At 35.4% G+C, this 22,027-nt stretch overlaps 1 protein-coding gene across 3 annotated transcripts in view; it reads right to left on the bottom strand.

The window, feature by feature from the left end:
- Positions 1-22,027, bottom strand: part of LOC150108794 (uncharacterized) — a 499,758-nt gene that overhangs the window by 369,352 nt on the left and 108,379 nt on the right. For all 3 annotated transcript variants that reach the window (XM_090403276.1, XM_090403284.1, XM_090403293.1), the window contains exon 6: positions 8,647-8,819. In XM_090403276.1, coding sequence (XP_090259402.1) covers positions 8,647-8,819 — 173 coding nt within the window. The remainder of the gene's footprint in view (positions 1-8,646; positions 8,820-22,027) is intronic.

Genomic DNA, 22,027 nt, shown 5'->3' with positions numbered 1-22,027 from the left:
TAGGGCCTTCCTCGATGAGTCTAAGGACTCCCCGGAGTAGCCCGAAAACAATAATAATAATAATAATAATAATAATAATAATAGTAAGAACGTCTACGTTGTTACAGTTTAAATTTGGTCTGTGTAGTAAGGCTTCAGCACTTTCTTTATATAAACGTTCATGTTTATATAAAGAAAGTGCTGAAGCCTTATTCCACTATGTAAAAGTTTCGACTTTTCCCAATGGATCCTATGGTTTGGGTTTTTATCTCCGTGTTGAGAGAGACCAGATTTCTGCGGTTTGAAAAGACGAATGTGGTCTTGATGTTCCAAGATGCATTTCTGAACAGATCTACCTGTCTGTCCAAAGTAAGACAAACTGCAGGAGCATGGGATCTCATAAATGCCAGGTAACATCAGAGGTGAGAGTTTGTCCTTAGGAGAAGGTAATGTTACACTGTGAATGAAATTATTTTGTATGTTTTTGTTCTTCATTCACATTTAACATAATCTACCATATACTAAGCAAGACTTGTTTATATATTATTTGTTAGTCCCTTGCTTAAGATTTATTATTCATGTAATTTTCCTTGAAGTTCTAATAATAATTAGAAAATTAATGAAAGATATGATCAATAATAATGATAGTATTAGACTCTGTATTTAAATATTATTAAACTATTTTAATTATTACTATGTTAATATTATAAGAATTTGTATTTGATAATTTAACTGCGCATTAATTGAAATGTAAATATTCTCTATTTATTCCTGTTTGTAGAAGTTTAACATTATGTAAAAGCTCAATTTTATTATGTTTTGTTTTGTTGTCATGGAGACGTATGTAAGTAAGCGAGCGCGAGTTTGGAACAGTGCGTGAGGGAGAAAGCTGAAAGACTGGAAAGAATTTTAGTTAAAGAAATCACGAGAACAATTTAGGTGGTAAGAATGGATATAAAAAGGAAGAATGCTGAAAATATAGAGATGAGAGAGGAGAAAGAGAGAGATTGGCATTTCGGTTGGAATTAGAGCATTCAGCATTCGGGAATCAGAGTGCGATAATAGCGAGTCGGCAAAATCACTCAAGGAGCTAATTAAAGTCTACTAGTTGAGAGGCGGTTAGCTAATAAGTTGTAGAATAGCAATTGTAGCTATGGAAGACAGCTGAGTGACTACTAAATAGACTAGCGATACTTGAGTTGAGATTTAATTTCAGGGCCGACCTTTCAAGGACACACAGAATCTTGAAATAAAGCACGGAGTTGCTAGAGAATAGTAGAGGCTGTAAAGTTGAAGTTTAAGGATAGCTGTGTTTAGAATTATAGTGCCTAAAGAATTAATTGAATGCAGGAAGAATGAACACCTCTGCATATAAAACCTCAAGTTAAGAATTATTGTGTGTTGCCATAATTCATGAGTGATCGGTAGTACTTCATGCAAGAACGTTTGTTTATGTGTATAGTGACCAATGATTAATTCAGTTATTGCTTAGAAGATTTATTTAATGAGTGCCGTATACTGTTTAAGTGTTTTACAGTTATAAAAAGTGTTTATGTATAAGTAGATGAAGAAAAAAGATTATCGGTAAGATTATTCCAACCTTTAATATTTCTATACAGAGAAGTGTGTGAGTTTCATCCTAGAATTTCCTTATACTAACAGTGACTATTGCGGAGAATTAGCTGAAGTGTAAAATTAAAAGTGTTTGTTTATGAAGAAGTGTTACTGCGATTTTTATTGTATTTGGAACTTAAGGAACTGTGAGAAGACTGTATTATAGAGATAACAGATTTACATTTGTCTGAGTCTGTATGATTGAACTTATCAGAGAAGCTAAAATGTTAGTGATATCTTAATTACTGATTTGAACTTAAGTGTAAAATTTGTGATTCTAAAATTAAATGTTTGCTATTGTTAATCAAAAGTTGTATTCTGCCTGAGTCTCTTTTACTGCACCATTCATAAAATATTCAAACCAAAGCGGGTAAATTAAGTAAGTTAAATATACTCGGCCAGTATATATAATAACAACATATAAAGGAAAGGTAGTTGAGAGTTGGCTTTTCTTCAATTCTTGAACTAATTCAGATTTAAAGTGGCGCAGTTTTTAAATATAAATTTTCTTTATATTTGAATTAGAAATCAACTTGCAACCTATCAACTAGTTAAGAACATCGTAATAACCATATATCGGATCCAAAGTATAGATTGAGAAGAAGTAGGATCCAACAGTAACGAGTTAAAGATTTGGTTGATGGGTTTGTAAGTAGTGGCAAAATTGTATTTCTTCATAATTTTTGAAAGATGTTCGGAGATGCCTTTGACATAAGGAATGGGAATCCTATGGGCTTCTTCTTGTCTAGGTTGATGTGTGGGGAAGTGACTGTTTTTTTTTGTTTTTTTTTCAGTTATATTACTTCTATAACACGTTATAGAAGTAAATATAATGCATATTGCACGCATATTGAGATTCCATTGTAACCATGCACCTTAACTGTATGTTATTCCCAGTGTTGTTTGAATTACTGTACTGAGGATGTCCCAAGATACTTGGGATGAAATATTTATGTATTAAAACTTATCACTGTGGTTAGTACATGTGTTTTTTAGTGATGAATTCACCACAGGTTTCATTGTATAAAAACGTCTTATTCCTTCACCTGGAACTGACAGCACAGAAGACTGACTTACTACTTCAATTAAAACAGGGTAAGGTTTGTGCTAGAATCTCTTTTTTAAAAAAGTGCAGATGCGATAAACTCATTCCAACTTTTGCAAAACTAAAAGAAGTCATCAAATCTCCAGGTGCCCATAAAATCTATCAGAAGGCAAGCCATTCCTTACTACTTAATCAGTTACTAGTTTCTAAGCATGAATTGGCAACAAATAATTTAAAAATTACGGAACTAGAAGGAGAATTATCAAATACGTTAAATCAAGATCTGCTACAATTGATTATAAGTGTTCTCAAAAAATTCGGGGATAAAAGCAATATCAATCTACATAATAAATACCTTAACTTGCTAAATCGATCTAAGAAGATCACTAATAAATTACCGACGGAAAAATGGGTAGTCAACTTATCTAACCGTCCACTAACAACAGACAAATTAAATGTTCTAGCAAGAGGTCATAAATTTACGATTTTACCTAAATGTTTCCCATATTTAGATTTCATACATAACATAGAGAGAAACATCGGCCATCTTTCCAGTATTGAAGCCAACAGACTTCGTTTCTAGGTAGCAAAAATAATCTATGATGCCAAACCTTCAGATTTAAATATCCCACCAATTGATAGCTCTTACCTCCTTAAAACGTAATAAAAACATAATTATTACCTGAGCTGATAAAGGAAATACCACTGTGGTTCTTGATATCAATTCATATAACCAAAAAATGAATTTACTACTCTGAGATCGTAATACTTACGCCAAACTGGATTATGATCCTACAAAATGTCAACTCAGGAAATTTCAGTAAATTAAATAAGTTACTTGATGAAACTTCCTCCTTAGATGAAGAAACAATTAAAAAACTCAAGACATACCATGCTAGACCTCCTAGAACTTATGGCTTACCTAAGCTTCATAAGGTTAATGTTCCACTCAGACCCATCGTAGATTCTATTAGCAGCTCGACTTACAAGTTATCAAGATTCTTATCTAAACTTCTCCGTCCTCACATAGGCACTCAGCCTCTTCAATCAAAAATCCCACAGTTTCATGCAAAAATAAAAGACATTCAACTGTTAAAAACTGACTTGTTAATTAGCTTCGACATTGTCTCCCTCTTCACTAACATTCCCCATAAAAAAAAAATAGAATTATTAACTCAAAAATTTCCATCTAATATAGTTGAATTATTCAAATTTGTCCAGTTACTTCACTTGGAAAGGTAAAATTTACAAGCCAGAAGAAGGAACAGCAATGGGGTTGCCTGTATCACCAAACTTAGCAAACCTGTTTCTAGAACACCTGGAAGAAAAAATTTTCACTTTTGAACTCAAACCAAAAATTTGGCTACGGTATGTCGACGCCATCTTTGCAGTCTGGGATCATCCCGAACATGAATTACATCTGTTTCTAGACAAAATAAACCTTTTCCAACCTCGCATCAACTTTACACTAGAAAAAGAATCTCCACAGGGTATTTCCTTTCTGGATTTACACATTCAAAGAAAAGAAGATGGTTCCATCGCCACGTCTGTCTATCGCAAGCATATATTTTCAGGTCACTATATTCACAATTCTTCTGCTCATCATCCATCTCAGAAATTTGGCATCATTAAATCACTAGTTACCAGAGCACACAAATTCTGCTCTCTGAAGGATCTCTAAACCAAGAACTAGAAATAATCAAAAATACAGCCATACTAAATGGATATAATCTTAAAACAACTCAAAAAATCATCAGTCACTTCCCCACACATCAACCTAGACAAGAAGAAGCCCATAGGATTCCCATACCTTATGTCAAAGGCATCTCCGAACGCCTTTCAAAAATTATGAAGAAATACAATTTTGCCACTACTTACAAACCCATCAACCAGATCTATAACTTGTTACCTTCTCCTAAGGACAAACTCTCACCTCTGATGTTACCTGGTGTTTATGAGATCCCATGCTGCTGCAATTTGTCTCACTTTTGCCAGACAGGTAGATCTGTTCAGAAATGCATCTTGGAATATCAAGACCACATTCGCCTTTTCAAACCACAGAAATCTGGTCTCTCTCAACATGGAGTTGAAAACCCAAACCTAGGATCCATTGGGAAAAGTCGAAACTTTTACATAGATCTTTATATAAACATGAACGTTTATATAAAGAAAGTACTGAAGCCCTACTACACAGACCAAAATTTAAACTGCAATGATGTTCTTACTATTCCTAAAGTATGGGAAATTGTCATACAAAATTGTGTAAAATAGTCTCTTTATATATGTTATTTTAATTATTTTTTTTTTTGTTCAGTTATATTTTAATTTACTTTTATAACACGTTACTGCATGCATATTGAGATTCCATTGCAACCATGCGCTCTAACTGTATGTTATTCCTAGTATTGTTTGAATTACTGTACTGAGAATGTCCCAAGATACTTGGGATGAAATATTAAAGTATTAAAACTTATCACTGTGGTTAGTAAGAGTGTTTTTTATAATTACTAAATTATTATAATTACGGCTATTTTACCTGCTTCAGTTTAGGAGTGCCCCTGTTTAAATGTCATTGGCTATTTACTCACGGATTCTTAGGGCATTGTAGATGTAAATTTACCAAAAAGTATATAAGCATAAGGAAGAGAAATTTACACATACCTTTTTCTGGGTGTTGCGGCTTTTCTTCTTTCTGCAATGTCCAAAACCTACTGAGTGTGTGGTGTGGGGGTAGGCAATTTGGGAGAATTAAATTAGAAAAACCCGGGTTTTTTTCCAGTAATATATATATAAACATATATATTACATTATTATATTATATAGGGTGGGGGAAAAGGTGAAAGGGTTGATTTTTTATATAGGGAGGAGGAAGGGGAAAAAGGAGATGACGGGGTGCGGTCCGTTTCGCCTATTCTTGGTCGTCATCTGAACACATTAAGAAAGTGGATGCTATGTCAGGTCGGGTAAGTGCTTCTGTTTTTGAAGTGTTTGTGTTATCGCCTATTGTTCGGGGTTGTGACTTCAATTTTATGTTGAGAAGCTTCCAAACCTCGGAGATTATGTAGGGCCTGTGTACGTTTGATAGAGTTCGTGTCACATTTTATGGCTATTGTTTCTGATATTCTTAGCATCGTTTCATTGTCTTGTCTATCTACTATGATGGCCTTGTCGATCTGCAGGGTATGTTTTTGTTCAAGGCGTGAACAGCTATTTCCGTTTTTCCTGTGCTTTGTATTCGATTTTTCTTTTTGATGTTACGTTTTTTAGTGTTTAAATGTTCTGGAATAGGGATGTTACAATCACGAAAGTGTTCTTGTAGTCTTGCCCATAAAGACCTGATGGTGGAACCTGTGTAGGTGATATCACAGTTATCACAGTCTTTTTGGAAGGGAAATTTTTTGACTACATTGTGATGTTCAAATATTTCTTTCTGTGTGTAAGGTTTGGTGGATTTTAGGAGATTTGCCAGTTTTTGGTTTGTGGTGAATACCAGTTTGTAGTCAGTATGTTTGAAGATGTATTTATAAGCTTTGTATGTGTTTTGGGTGTATAGTAGTTTGATAATTTTTTGTGTTGGGAAGTTCGTTTTGGTACGTGGGTTGTTTTGGCGTTTTTTTGCCGTCTTGTTTGCATAGTTAATCAGTTGTATAGGATAGTTGCAATTTATGAAGATCTGTGTTAGTTTTTTTATTTCTGCGTTCAGATTATTCTGATTGGTTGAAAATTTGTAAGCATTTATGAATTGTGATAAGATGACAGATTTTTTAACAGAATATGGATGGTATGAGTGAAAATGGAGGTAGTTTCCGATATGCGAGGGTTTGTGGTATACTTTTGTGGCTATTTTGTTGTGTGTTCTGGTTAATGTCAAGTTTAAGAAATTGATGGATTTGTTCTGTTCGGTTTCTGTGGTGAATTTTAGTCTGTTGCTGTAACCATTTAGGGATGTTTAAGGTGGTGATGTGTGTGGGATTACCAATGCACAGAATATCGTCCACGTATCTGCCATAAAAGGTGATGCCGGGGGGGGGGGGGGGGGGGGGGGGGGAAGGGTGGAGTAGGAGTGATTCTATATGTGCTAGGAATAATTCCGCTAGTTGTTCACGGATGTTCTGGCCCATGGGGAGTCCGAAGATTTGAATGTACATGTTGTTGTTGAACTTGAAGAAGTTTGCCGAGATTATTAGTTTTATTAAGTTAATAATGTCAATGGGCGTTAGTTTAGTACGAGAGTGTAGAGTGTGGTCTTCTGTGAGTAGTGTGTGTACGATGTCTAAAGTTCTGGGGACATCCACGCTAGTGTATAAAGAGGCCGCATCCAATGAAGTGAGGATGTCTTCTTGGGATAGGGTTAGATTTTTTATTTTTTTGAAAAGGTCGTCCGTGTTTTTTATCATGAAGTTAGACGTTGTAATTAATGGTTTGATCGCTACGAATTTTGATAAAGGGGCTATGGTGGTATTTTTGTTGGAGACTATTGGTCTCATCGGGTACCTGTCTTTGTGGGTTTTTATTTGTCCGAACATACAAGGGGTGCATGTGGTGCGGGGGGGGGTTGTGTTTTTCACCCAAATACATTATAAATACATCTTCAAACATACTGACTACAAACTGGTATTCACCACAAACCAAAAACTGGCAAATCTCCTAAAATCCACCAAACCTCACACACAGAAAGAAATATTTGAACATCACAATGTAGTCTATAAATTTCCCTGCCAAAAAGACTGTGATATCACCTACACTGGTTCCACCATCAGGTCTTTATGGGCAAGACTACAAGAACACTTCCGTGATTGTAACATCCCTATTCCAGAACATTTAAACACTAAAAAACATAACATCAAAAAGAAAAATCGAATACAAAGCACAGGAAAAACGGAAATAGCTGTTCACGCCCTTGAACAAAAACATACCCTGCAGATCGACAAGGCCATCATAGTAGACAGACAAGACAATGAAACGATGCTAAGAATATTGGAAACAATAGTCATAAAATGTGACGCAAACTCTATCAAACGTACACAGGCCCTACATAATCTCCGAGGTTTGGAAGCTTCACAACATAAAATTGAGGTCACAACCCCGACCAATAGGCGATAACACAAACACTTCAAAAACAGAAGCACCTACCCGACCTGAGATAGCATCCACTTTCCCAATGTGTTCAGATGATGACCAAGAATAGTCAAAACAGACCACACCCTGTCAACCCCCTTTTTCCCCTTCCCCTCCCTATATAAAAAATCAACCCTTTCACCTTTTCCCCCACCCTATATAATATAATAATATAATATATATGTTTATATATATATTACTGGAAAAAAACCCAGGTTTTTCTAATTTAATTCTCCCAAATTGCCTATCCCCCCTCCACACATTCAGTAGTTTTTGGACATCGCAGAAAGAAGAAAAGCCGCAACACCCAGAAAAAGGTATGTGTAAATTTCTCTTCCTTATGCTACATATACTTTTTGGTAAATTTACATCTACAACGACTTAAGAATCCGTGAGTAAATAGCCAATGACATTTAAACAAGGGCACTCCTAAACTGAAGCAGGTAAAATCACCGTAATTATAATAGTTTATTAAGAGGAGTAACATGGGAGTTTTCCCAGAAATAATATACATAATTACTAAATTTACTATAATACTAATATATAAAAGAAATATTTCAATACATGACAAGTAGGGAGAGAACTAGGTGTCACCATGGAAGTTGTGTTAAGAGTGTTTAAGAGGACAAGATTGTTTGCTTTGAGAATGCGAATACCGGAATGGACTGCCAAAGGTAGATGTGCATGTCCTCATAGTGAATGAGTTAAAGAGAGGTATGAAAGGCATTGTGTGGATGAGCCTTCTAACTCCAAAGAGGTATCAGGAGATAACATAATAATAATTAAAATTAGCTATGTTAAGAAAACAAATGAATTATGCATCAAAATAAAAGCTGACTTGATTAAATACAGCATTCTTTATTTTTTTTAAATAATAATAATAAACAGACCTTATTTTGGGAAATGCTTTTAATAATGTCACGGGCCCATTCCTGATTAACCTTTCCTTGTTTCAAAAGATAAGAGTTCAAAACACTACTTTTATCATTATGAGAAGACAGAAGTGTTGAGAAAACATTAGATAACTGGTTTTTCTGACGGTGTAGTAGTTCTGAACTTGAGGCTATTGACATATGAAAAAATATGACAATAAAATATTAGAATTAGAATAAAAACTGAGAAAAATATTTCTAATTATTTTTACATTTTATTTTAGATTGTATAATTGAAATAAATAGATTAAATAAAACTCTAAGAAACAGATTAATTGTATGATTAATAACTATGCATCCAGCATTACTTAGGTTTAATCAGTTGTTATTGAAGTCGGAAGAATTTTAAATACTTTTATTTTCCAACAGATTTTTAAAATAATTTTTTTTTTCACTGCATTATAAGAAATAAATTCCTAAAGCATAGCCTTCACAAAGTCATACTTCTTCCTACACTCATAGAGTATCATATTCCTATCCACTCTTTACTGAATTTTTACTGTAACAGTTCTTCAATACCTTCACTATCACTCCTAAAATAGTCTATAATTTGCTACCTCTGTCTTGGAGCCTCACTGATACAAGGGTACTATTCCATCCTCCTTACCCTCCTTTGGGATCTTATCAGATCACAGATTACTAAGAGTACATCTACTCTTTACAAAGCTGTTTTACCCATAAATTATCTACCCATTTCTGGATTCCTGCCTGAACCAAACAGACAAATCTTCCCTCTTTTTACTCCTTTTTTGAACCTTGCCAATGCTAAGACTTACACTGCTTGGTCAGAGGCATTGCTAATTCTCTTGTACTTTCTTGCAATACACAGGCAAAGTATCCCACCTACTCCCATTACTATATTCACATTGAGATTTCATAATATCCTAATTACCTACAATTTATCTTTCTCTGTTCTCACATCCCTGTCTCATCAACTATTGCATTATATTCTTTATATACAATGCATTGTATCCATAATTTTTGTAATGCATTCATTACATTATATCATTTTGGTGAATGATTCATCAAACAAAGTGATCACTCGATAATTAACTATACCTTCTTCTTTTCACCTATATTACCTACCTACTTACCATCAGAATTCTTTAAAATGATCCTTTTGTGATTATTTATCCTATTACTCTCATATAGTAAAATAATTATTTGGGATTTCTGTTGGCCTACTCAAAGACTTCTCCTAATCTGATTTTGCCTTCCTCACAGGATTATCATTCTAAGTACAGTTCATGAGCCTGATTGACTACATTTCGTCTTATTCTTCTTCTTTTTTTTTTTTAATGATATGACACATTCTTTTGACTTCCACACATATTTTTATTGTTGAGCTTTCTGGTTGGCTCTTCTGCCTGTTTAATTTGAAATTTATACTGAGGATGCTCTTCACAGTAAGGTGAAAATTTTATGATAAATGATAAATAAAGTTATCATGTAAGCTATTCCATTTGTATTGTTTATTTAAGTATGCCATCTTACATTCCGATCCATTATGTTATTAGAAAGGGAACAGAAATCCCTTACTACTGAATGAAGCCTCCAGTAGTAAGTGGAAATGCACTGGAGAGGAATTCCCTAACTAATGGAATGAAGTTGACAGTAGTGACAGCAAGGTGAAAGTAAAAAAAATACAAAGTTTTGTTATTAATTATTACAGCATTCATTTTAAATCCAGAGTGTGATCTTGCTAGGATGGTCATAATGGATTGAGTGAAGAAGTAGAAGAGTATAGAACATTTCAGCAGGAATAGTAGGAGTAAATGGGATGGTGGAGTGTTAATTATGATAAGTTGTGTCCTCTTAGACTAGAGAATTTGAAGGGAAATGGTTTTGAGAGAGCACATGCTATGAATTAGTGGTAGGAAGGGATAGGATGTTTAATGGAATGTTAACATAGACCAGGAAACACAGAGCATAAAGAGCAGAGGTTCAGGAAATTTAGTTTGGCAAGTGAAAACAAAATATCATTATGGAGATTTTAAACCCAGTAAAATGAATGAATTGAGAAGAGAAAATGACATATAGTATTATTAAGGGAATAGATTTTCTGGAATTCATAAGAAATAAATGTCTTAGGCAAGTCAAAAAGGTGAAAAGTGGTCTTTTATTTTATTTTTTTTTATTTATTATTATTTTTCTTATTTATTTTGGCATAGAGGGAGGTTGGACTATGGAATGCATTGCATGATAGGATGGTGAAAGCATGAATATGAATGAGTTTAAAGAATAATGTGATAGACTTTGTGTTTTATAAGATGGGCCTTCCACGATGAGTCTTACAACTCCATGAAGGTCCTAAATAATAATAATAATAATAATAATAATAATAATTTTTGGAATTCTTGAGGGACAAATGTCTTAGGCAACATGCAGAAAGAACAATAAGATCAAGAGTTTCTGAGTATCAGAGTATCTGATGGCCCTCTCAGTTACTGAACAGAATATAAACAGAAACTATGCACTGCAATTCCAGGAAATCCTAAGGAATTCTTTTGTTATGTGGCCAGTTAGTGAGAAATGATTATGGACAATTGATTGTGTTAGATGGAAATGGAGGTCAAGTGATCAATGAAGATAACATAGTGGAGCAGTTCACTTTATTGGGATATTTCATCCTGTACAAGTAGGTTTACAAAAGGGATCAGGAAGGTTAATGGTTAAGAAGTGCATAAGGAGAAAGTGTGTGTTTAGAGCACTAAGCACTATAAATGGAATTTCACAACATTTTAAGAAAATGTGCTAAGGAATTGACAGCTCCACTGACTTGGTAGTTCAAAGAAAGTTATGCTATGGAAAAGGTGCCCAAGGGGTGAAAGAGGTCAAGAGAGTGCCAATGCATAGAATGGAAGTGTCAAACTCAAACTATACATCAGTTTATAGTCCTTCTGTTGTTGCTAAGATTTTGGAGAAATTATTGAGGGATCATATACAAAATTGGGCTGACGAGGATGACATTATTGTCGAGGGTCAGCATGGATTTGTTCAGGACCACAATCTGATTGCTTTTTATAATAAAGTAGAGCAAAAGAATGAGAGGAAAGGCATATTCTGCAATTTTTTTTGGATTTTACAAAAGCATTTGATGGGCGCCACATGATAAATTGATGTTTAAGTTGCAGCATATGGATTTAGGGAATGGGATTGTAGGCTGGCTTTTTGATGTCTATCAGAAAGCCAGTTGTTGTAACAAGGGAGTAGTGTTAAGGAGGAAGAAGAAGAAGAAGGTCACAAGTGGGATTCACAAGACCCAAAACTCCACAATTTAACTTTTATTTCAGTGACACTGTTAGTGGACTGCAGGGAATATTCACTTGTTTGCATATAGTGATAATTTTGTCTGCTCTTCAAGAGGGTTTGAAAAAGTTGGTAAGCTGGGTAAATGAATGGGGGAATATTTGTTTTATGCAACTAAATATAAGGCCTTGAAATTTGGGGTTCAGTGATGGAAAGTTGCATATTCTATTGGTGGAATTATACTAGAGGATGTGAAGGCAAGAAATCTTGGGATCACAATCAAGCTTCAAACTTGATTGATCACAATCACGTTTAAAGCTTAGGGAACACATTGTGAAGGTAATGCAGAAGAGAGCAGACAAAATTATCAAAACCGGTACCATCAATATGATACTTCGTATCATATTGATGGTACTAGTTTACAGGAAAGTGGTGAGGCTAGGGATCTGGAGGTGATGGTGGATAAAGATTTGAAATTCAGAGGACATATTGCAAGAGTTGGCAAAATAGCTCAGAGGATTACTTGGATGATGAAGAGCACACTGACAAGTAAAGATAGGAAGGTTATGATCTTTCTTTATAAAGATATGATTTGACCACAATTTTTGCCACAGTTGACCGGGAGATGGTGGAGAGGATTCAGAGACAAGTGAACAAATTGAGTGACCAAATCTATGAGGACAGATTGAGGATGTGTGGGTTGCAGAGTTTAGTTGACAGGTGAAGGAGAGGGGAATGACACAGAATAAATTTTTTAATACATGAGAAGTAGGGGAAAAACAGGGGTCATACTTCGAAGCTGTCTAAGAGTGTCGTTAGTAAAGGTGTATGAACTAGGTTCTTTTCTTTTTAAAAAAATCTTAGGGAAGTGGATGAGTGGAAGGATTGCTAGAGGTGGTTGTGAGCACTCTAACAGTGAGTAAGTTTAAGGGCATGTATGATAGGTATTATGTTAATGGATAGAGTGTGTCTCCCACAGTCTTTTAACTCCCTGGAGTGCACATATAAATAATAATAATAATAACAGTATTAGTAGTAGAACAAAGGAACCATTCAGAAGTTTCAAAAGTAAGCAGTAAGAGGTTGAGAAATTGTTATTTTTACAGTATGGATGGACCATGAAATGCAGTGTTTGATTGGCTGGTGAAAGTGTAGACAGTGAATGGGTTTAAGGAATGATGTAATAGATAGATTTTGTTGTCTAAGATGGGCCTTCCCATGATGAGTGTGACTCCATGGAAGTCCTGAATAATAATAACAACAGGATACTCACAGGATTTGGAACTTAGTAATATTCAAAGTATGTCTTCTCCCTTCTGCAACTTTGCCTATCGTTTTTGCTGCTAAATCATTCATCAAAATTTGAAATCTCCCAAAATGTTTCTGTCAGATTTTTTTTTTTAAATCACTTGCACAATCAAATCTGTGCCCTTTCAAGAGATTCTTAACTCTGAAAATGACAACCACAAAAAATAGTTTTGTGGTTGTCCATCAAATGTGGAAGCTACTGAATATGTGGTATTTCAATTTCAGATGAAGAAGTGAATCCATCCATCTATTCTTTGGACATCAAGAGATGCTGTGTGGTCACTCAGATGCTCGGTGATGTGCTACACAAGTTCTCGCCATGTGGTCCTGTTGTATGCTTTTCAGAGGCTTCAACTCTCTGAAGATCAGTCACTCCAGATACACCATCCATTTCATTGAGAGTCTATCCCTTCCTCTTTTTCCAGGAACTTTACCTTCTATTAATGTTTTGAGAAGTCCTCCTTCCATCCTTTTAATGCGTCCAACGTATTTGAACTTTCATCTGCCTTTCAGTATATAATATCCTTAACAGTGTTCTGTAACACCACATCTCAAAAGCAGCTATCTTTCCTATTAGACTTCTTTAGGTTCTAAGCCTCACATTCATAAGTCAATGGAAAAACAGCTGCATCCAAATCCTCAACTTTGTTCCTGTGGAGATAGATCCATCCTTCAAGACTTTAGACAACTTTCTGACCATTATTTTAGCCATTCCTAAATTCTTCTGACATCTTCTGAATGGCAATTCTTCGCATTAATAATGGATTCCAGGAACTCAAACTTGCTGACTACCTCAATTCTTTCTCCATTAAGGTATACTTGCTTCTCAGGAGCTTTGCTGTCTGTATTGCCTTTAAGAGCCATAATCTTTGTCTTGTTAGGATGGAACTAAGTCCTCTGTTCTTCTTGATCTCGTTAGCTTTGTCAAGAATTTGTCCTAGTTCTTCCAATTACAAAGGAATACTGTATCATCAGCATACCTCAGATTACTCATCAATCTACCACCTATTCTAATTCCTGTCTTAAGTTCATCCAATGATATATGCATGATGACCTCAGCATAGATACTAAACAGGTGAGGAGAAAGTAGGCTTCCTTGCCTAATTCTCTTTCCAACCTAAAGCCAATCGGTTAATCCAACATCTGTTCTCCATGGCATCTTGCTCACTGTACAAGTTAGATATCAACCTGATAGTTTGTAGAGGAAAGCCCATTATTTTCATTACTTCTCACACTTTCAAATGCTGAACATAGTCAAAAGCTTTAGTCTATAAACACATTACCATAGGGAGTCTAAATTCTTTATAATTTACTAGGATCTGTCTAAGGAAAAGGATGTGATTTCTGGTACCCTTACTTTTCCTAAAACCTGCTTGTTCTTCAGGCATCTCTACCTCAACTTTGGCCACAATTCTATTTAGAATGATCTTTAATAAAATACCACTTGCATGAGAGATTAAACTAATAGTTCTATAGTTCTTGCAATCCATTATATCTCCCTTCTTATGTAGTGGTATGAAAACTGACTTCTTCTGATATCTATGCCATGATCCTATCTCCCATATCCTTGTAAATCTATGAAATGCTCCTATCCCTCAATCCCCTGTGACCTTAACTAACTCTGCTGGGATTCCATCTATGACTGGGGTCTTGTTACTGTTAATCTGTTCAACTGCTCTTTCAATCTCAAGTGGAGGAAATTCCAAATCAAAATTTCCCTGGTGAGAGGGCTACTTTAAATTTTCCTTATCCTCTCTGCTGTACAGTTCCTCACAGTATTCTTTCCATCTGTTTTTGATTTCCAGTTCTTCTGTTAGTACTGCTCTGTTCCTGTCTTTGATGACATTCAATTTGGGCTTATACTTGTGCTTTAGGTCACAAACTAAATGAAACAACCTTTTATAATTGTGCCTCCTCATCTGGAATCCTATCTCTTCACATTTATTAGTATAAAAATTTTCATAGATCATAGAACAATTAGATCTCATGTTGAATCTGATATCCACGGATCTCTTGGTTTTATAATTGAGCAGACATACTTGTTGGCTGTATTCAGTATAACACTAACTCCTTTCCAAAGCATTTGCAGTGAGTTCAGCTCACTAGTCTCCAAATGATCATCCAACCAAGTTGATGCCTCTTCTGTGAACCCACTAGGAATTACTCTGACATCCAGTCTAATAGGATGTGCCTGGCTTGGAAGGTTTTGGAATCTTAGCCTTACTTTTGGTTATTACTAGCTGATATTCTGTACCACAGTCTGACATTAGAGATGCTTGTCTTCCACCACTGGAGAGCCAGGATGTAATCAATCTGGTGCCTTGACCTTGTCCTATCAATGATAAATGTCCAAGTATAGGTCATCATGGATGTTTCTGGATGCAAGTATGGGTAATAACTAATCTGTTAGCATTGGCAAATTCCAACAGTCCTTCACCACCAGTGAAGGACTGTTGGAATTTGCTGTACTGTTCGTCCAGACCTAACATACCACACTCAGGCCCAACTCTCATCTTCTTTCCCACTTTTGTATTAAAGTCCGCTAAGATGTAAAGTAGATCTCTCCTTGGTAGGCAGTCCAAACCAGTCTGTAGGTTTCCATAGAATTCCTCACTCTTTTCATCAGGCCTATCCACGTGGGATGCATAAACTACCACGATTGACATATTGGTAGGTATGAGCCTTAAGTCTATTACAAAGTATCCTGTCATTAACAGAATTATAACCAAGAAGGGCTCTTGCCTGAACTGTCTTCAGTATCACAGCAACCCATGATGATTCGAGTCACCTCCTGAATAAACAACTAGCATATCATCCTGTCTTTTGAAGTAACCTTCTCCATTCCATCTGGTTTCTGTAATTCCCTTGATGTCAATTTTATACCTCTCCATCTCTTTACAGACAATATCAAGAGTACCCATCTCAAGACCCCACGAATTCCATGTGCCTATGTAAAGTTTCCCCTCTAAGATTAATCCTATACCTTCTGTATTCCTTGTTCACAATATCACTGACTTTTGTTGGAGATGTAATATACTTCTCAAACAGGATCCTCTGTATGAGCCCTGAACATGGCTCTGATTATTCTGTGAGACAACTGATGCAGCATTAGATGTATTATAAGTAAGGCACAACAATATTAGCATTTGAGTGAAGTCAAGAAAAAAGTTGTAAAGTTGCAGAGACTTTCCAAATATCTTTTGGCTAGCATTCTACTTTTTGAGGCATTGCCTCTGAACATCTGAAGACTTTAATGTTAAAGGCTTTGAGTGGATATTTATGGCAACCAAAAAAGAATAAAATAAAATAAAAGTAAATGAGGATTTTTACTCTCTTAAGGTTTCTTCTGCCTGGTCTCTGAATGAGAATCAAAATTTCACAAAAAAAAAAAAAAAAAAAAACTGCCAGGCCAGTGAAACTTTAATCAAAGGCACAAATAAAAGGCTAGAATATGGATTCTAGGCAGAGTCATGTCTTAATTAGTGCCAAACCAAGGCAACTCCAATGCCAAAGGTTTTATTCTCATGTCCTCTCTGATCAATTTGTAACTTTTAATTAAGTTTCAAATATTTGGCTTTGGAATAACGATTGAAATATCCTTTCATTTAATAAATAAAATAAATAAGACTTGGGAGAGATGTTGTCTAGAAGCCTTTGTTCAAACCCCTCTATAAAATTATAATAAATTTAGTTTAATCCTTTATCCAAGTGTAAGGAAACAAAGTTTGTGCCTGCATTATCTTCAGGATTGAGGCAACTCGTGGTAAAGGTGGACCAAGCTCTAATCACTACTTGTCTCAGTATCTCCCATAATGCAAAGCACATCTCCTTGCAAACATGTATAATGCTATGCAATAAGGGAAGGGCCACTACCCAGACTGGTTTCGACCTTTATTGAGGTCTCGTCAGTGGGAGTCTCGTCTCCATTATACATGTCCACAAGGAGATGTGCTTTGCATTATGGGAGATATTAAGACAAGTAGTAATGAGAACTTGGTCCACCTTTACCATGGGTTGCCTCAGTCTTGAAGATAATGCAGGCACAAACTTTGTTTCCTTACACTTGGATAAAGGATTAAACTAAATTTATTATAGTCTAACCAAGTGGGAAAAAACTTCCAACACTCTATGAAATACTCTGCAAGCATTGGAGAAAGAAGACTAACCAAGGCTGTCCCTCTAATTTGCTGGTAAAGCTTGTCATGACAAGTAATGTAGCCAGAGTGGAGGAAAAAATCAAATCAAGAAAGAATATATGCAGGAAATTCTTGAAGATATTTCAATATCAGAGATACAATAACCCAAACTGATTAACAGATCACTGGAGCAAAGATGAGGGTCTGAGTTTTGTGGGTTTTTTTCTTTTTTAGAAATGAGAACTGTTTGTAATGGAGGAAGGGGATTTTCCCATGAATGCTAAAAGTAATTCAGAAATGTGCTTTGCAAATTTTGTGGCAAAGTAAACCAATGTGGTCAACAACAGGTCATAATGGGATATTTGGTTTGTGGACTTGAGCAAGTCTATATAACCTGGATCAGTTTGAATATTGTATCTCTATTTACAAATGTTTCCCTAGATGAAACATTGGACTGCCTCCATAAACATTTTCTACAAATATTTTTTGCATCTTTGACCATATCATCCAGTGTGAACACTTAAATTGTCAGAATTATCAGTCACGTGTAGACCTCTTTCTCTAGAACTTGCAAACTATTTCATGCAGAAAGAGTTGAAAAAAGCAACTAGACAATAATTATATTAAGCCTTCCTTGTGATAGAGATATATATGATGACATTTTTGCAGTTTGGCAAGGTTCCCTTTCAGAAACATGTTCTAAAGTTTCCATGCATTAATAATAATAATAATAATATTATTATTATTACGTGATACCTCGAAGCAGTCCAAAGCCTCATCGAGGGAGGGCACCTACTCTACAACTCTCCTCGCCACTCACCACTCAATCCACCAACTACAGCGAACCACATCAGCTACAAAAATGTAACCTACTAGCCACCAGCACAAGTATTTTCCCAGACATTCATGCTCACAGCGGGATTCGAACCCACAGCCTTTTGGCTATAGAGTGGATACACTAACCACTCAGCCAACCAGGCTGGCTGGTTGTCCAAGTTTCAGCTCTAGTTAGCATGGCAAGGAAGGCAAAATCAGATTATGAGAAGAATCTAGCCGAACAGACTGATACAGATCAGGGTCATCTAGAGGAAGCAGTATTAAATTGTATACCTAAGGCAAAGAGGGTTAATCGGATAGGAGTTAGATGGATGAGTAATATCATTAAGTACGAGCTGCAGAAAAAGAAAATGCTGTGGAGGATATATAAAGAAGAAGGAAATCCCAAAGAGTTCTTATGTTATGTTGCAAATAAGAGGAAGAATGACTATGGAAGATTAACCTTAATGAGTGATTATGGTCACAAGGAGAGGGAAGTGGATAAAATAGTTGAGTAACTGAGTGACCACTTTGCAAGCATATATCTTCCTAGTAGAGTAACTGCTTTAACCTATGTGGCAGACACTAATGTGGGAACAGAGGTGGATGAATTGGAGGTTCTTAGAATATTGCAGAATCTCAATGTAAATACAGCTGTGGAATTAGATGGGATATCAGCTCAGGGTTTGCGTGAATGTGCAAATAAGCTGGTAACGCCTCTGACGAGACTGTTTAATTTAAGTTTCAGCTCTGGTAGAGTTTCAAGGGAGTGCAAAGAGGGCAAAATAATTCCTTTGCATAAGGGAAATTCTAAGACAGCAGTAGCAAATTATAGACTAATCAGAATTTCAGATGTGGTGATAAAAGTACTAGAAAAATTGGTAAAAAAAGAGAATTCAAGAATGGGTAGATAAAAATATGATAATGTATGAGGGTCAACACGAGTTTGTGAAGGATCAGTCATGTCTTAGTAATTTACTAATTTTTTTATAACAGCTTAATGTGGATAAAAGAAATGGCTATACGATGATTCTGCTGGATTTCACAAAGGCATTTGACAGACTATCACATGGAACTCTGTTACATAAATTAGAACAAATGGGGATGGATATGACACGGGTTGAGTGGATAAGAGGATGGCTGCTGGACAGACATAAAAAAGTGGTATATGGAGGGATAGAACCAAGGTGAAAACAGGTGCTTAGTGGTGTGCTGCAAGGTTCAGTGCTAGGAACTTTTGCTGTTTAATTTGTGCATAAATGATATAGGAAATAACCTGAAAGGAAATATTCAGTTGTTTGCTAATGATATGAAATTAGATAGACCAATATTCAATCAAGGTGATGTGGAGAGCTTGCAGGACAGTTTAAACAGGCTGTTAATGTGGACAAAAGTTAATGGGTATCAGTTTAATGAGGAAAAATATAAAGATGCATTTTGAGATAAACAGATTACAAGCTGTGTAGATGCAGGGGAAATGTTTCAGCACTTGGCTAGTGGGACCAGAACAAGGGGTCATCCCTGGAAGTTGAATAAATGTGCAGTTAGTAGGGGTGAGAGGACTAGATTTTTTGCTTGCAGAGTTGTGAACGAGTGCAATGGGTTGCCAGAGTCAATTGTGAGAGCTTTGTCTGTTAATGGGTTTAAGGAGAATTATGATAGCTTGTGTGGACAGATTGGTTCTCTTGCAATGGGTCTTCAGACTCCATGGGATGGCACCTCCATGAGGTGCCTGTATAATAATAATAATAATAAGTTGTAAGACTTTCTTAGATGGTAAGAAGTTCTTAACATCAGTAAATGTAGTGGGACTAAGAATTCTTAGCAACCTGGACAGCAGAAAAGATCTTAATAGGGAATAGAATGTGATGGATTTAATTTATTAAATTAATTTAATTTATTCCTCAATTTCTAAACTTTTGCAATAGCTTCCAGAGCATTTTGCCAACATCATGATATTTATCTTCTATATTCTTATCAAACTCTTCTACCATTTCTTTAGCTATGTTTATGTATAGCTTCATTACTTTTCTGCAGTCTTCATTACTGCAGTCTTTGAGCGTGTATTTACTCACATAACAGGAATTTGCCATATGATTAATTCTTTTCTAGGGCTGTACTTTTTTGACAAGGATCTATACTTTTGTTTTATAGATCTGGAAAAGACATATGACAAGGTACCCAGAGAAAAGCTTTTCAAATTACTACAATTATATGGAGTAAATAGAACATTGTACAGAGTAAAACATAGTCTGTATTTAAGTTGTATGGCAGCAATTAGAAATGAAGGAAATACACAAAGATGGCATGATGTAAAATCAGGTGTAAGACAAGGATGCACATTATCTCCATTATTATGCATCATCTGTATGGATCATGAAAGAAGGTGAAACTTTATGAAAGAAGATGGCAATGAACAGGATATCGTAGGTACCAAACTTAGTATTTTGTTTTATGCAGATCATGTTGTACTCCTAAACAGATCCAGTGCAAGTCCCCAGTATTCTCCAACTAAACTGAATAACAAATGTAACAAATCTGGCATAAAAATCAGCAATAAAAAAATCAAAACTATGAAAATATTCATGAACATAAAAAATATTATCTGCTGCATTCAGAATGGAGAGCCTATAAAACAAGTAAATTATTTTAGCTATTTAAGCACAATTTATTGAAGATGGCAAATTAAATTTCGAAATAGACAACAGAATAAGCAAGCTGGTATGGGCGGGAGCCACTTGAATAAATTTATATGGAATAATAGAGAAATTAGCCAAAACACTAAACTAGCAGTATACAAGTGTTCAAACCAAATTAAGTTATGGATCTCAGAGTTCAGTTAAAAATAAAGCACTTGATCAAGATTAGAGACCACAGATATGAGAGTTCTGAGAAAGATTAAGGGAGTGAACAGATGGCAGATGGAATCAATGGCAGAATCATATTAAAAATGAATACATAAGGAAGAACTTGACATTTTTTGCATTCCACAATCTTGAATGTGGCCAGTATAGTCAATTAAACAGAATGGGAGAGAAAGAGTTAGCAAAACAGGTGTCTGATGGTAGGAATAAGACCCAGAGGAAGCCCAAGATTTTGATGGTTTGATTTAGTCAGCGCCTTAGCAGAATGAAATGTAGATACAACAATGTAAACTTATTCGTGTAGTGCTGTCGTTGTTGCCTGAACATCCTTGATGGTACTTATGAGGAAACTGTTGATGAAGATGATGATGATGATCACAGGAGAGTAGGAAATGAATATCAGACACACAGAATGTTTTGGAAAAATTTAGAAAAAAGCAAAGCTAATAATAATGGCAAGTAACTGTAGATTTGTACATATCCTTATATTTGTACATATCCTTATGAACACGATACCAAGTTTCCAATATAAGGATATGTACAAATTTACAAGGAGAGAAGACACGAAAAATAAGAAAAGTGTCACTGAATATGGTATTGTTGATAGTGATATCTTCATGCTGATATTCAAGGGATTTGACATTGCAAGTGATCATCATTCAATTTGATTGGAAAACAACTGAATTTATAATGAAAAGAAAAGTCTGTGAGAAAGTTTTATAAAGAATCAAAGTAGAACTGATTCCAGAGGAGAAATGTACACTCAAATATACAAATATTATTCAAGCAAACAAAATGAAAAAGGCTTGAAATGTGGAAAGGCAGCAGGAGTAGATGATATTTGACCAGAAATGCTTAAGTATGGTGGTATAAGTCTTACAGTGGCTGCACTGCATAGTTCAGAAAGCCTGGACAGAGAGACGAATTTCTGATGATCGGAATAGAGCTCATAGTACACATATATAA

The sequence above is a fragment of the Typopeltis vanoorti genome, chromosome 2 (genome assembly GCF_054136105.1).
Source record: "Typopeltis vanoorti isolate ZY-2024b chromosome 2, IOZ_Tvanoo_1.0, whole genome shotgun sequence".
In the NCBI taxonomy this organism is placed as follows: Eukaryota; Metazoa; Arthropoda; class Arachnida; order Uropygi; family Thelyphonidae; genus Typopeltis; species Typopeltis vanoorti.
Note: the sequence above shows the minus strand (reverse complement) of the source record. Positions and strands in the feature narration are given on the sequence as shown.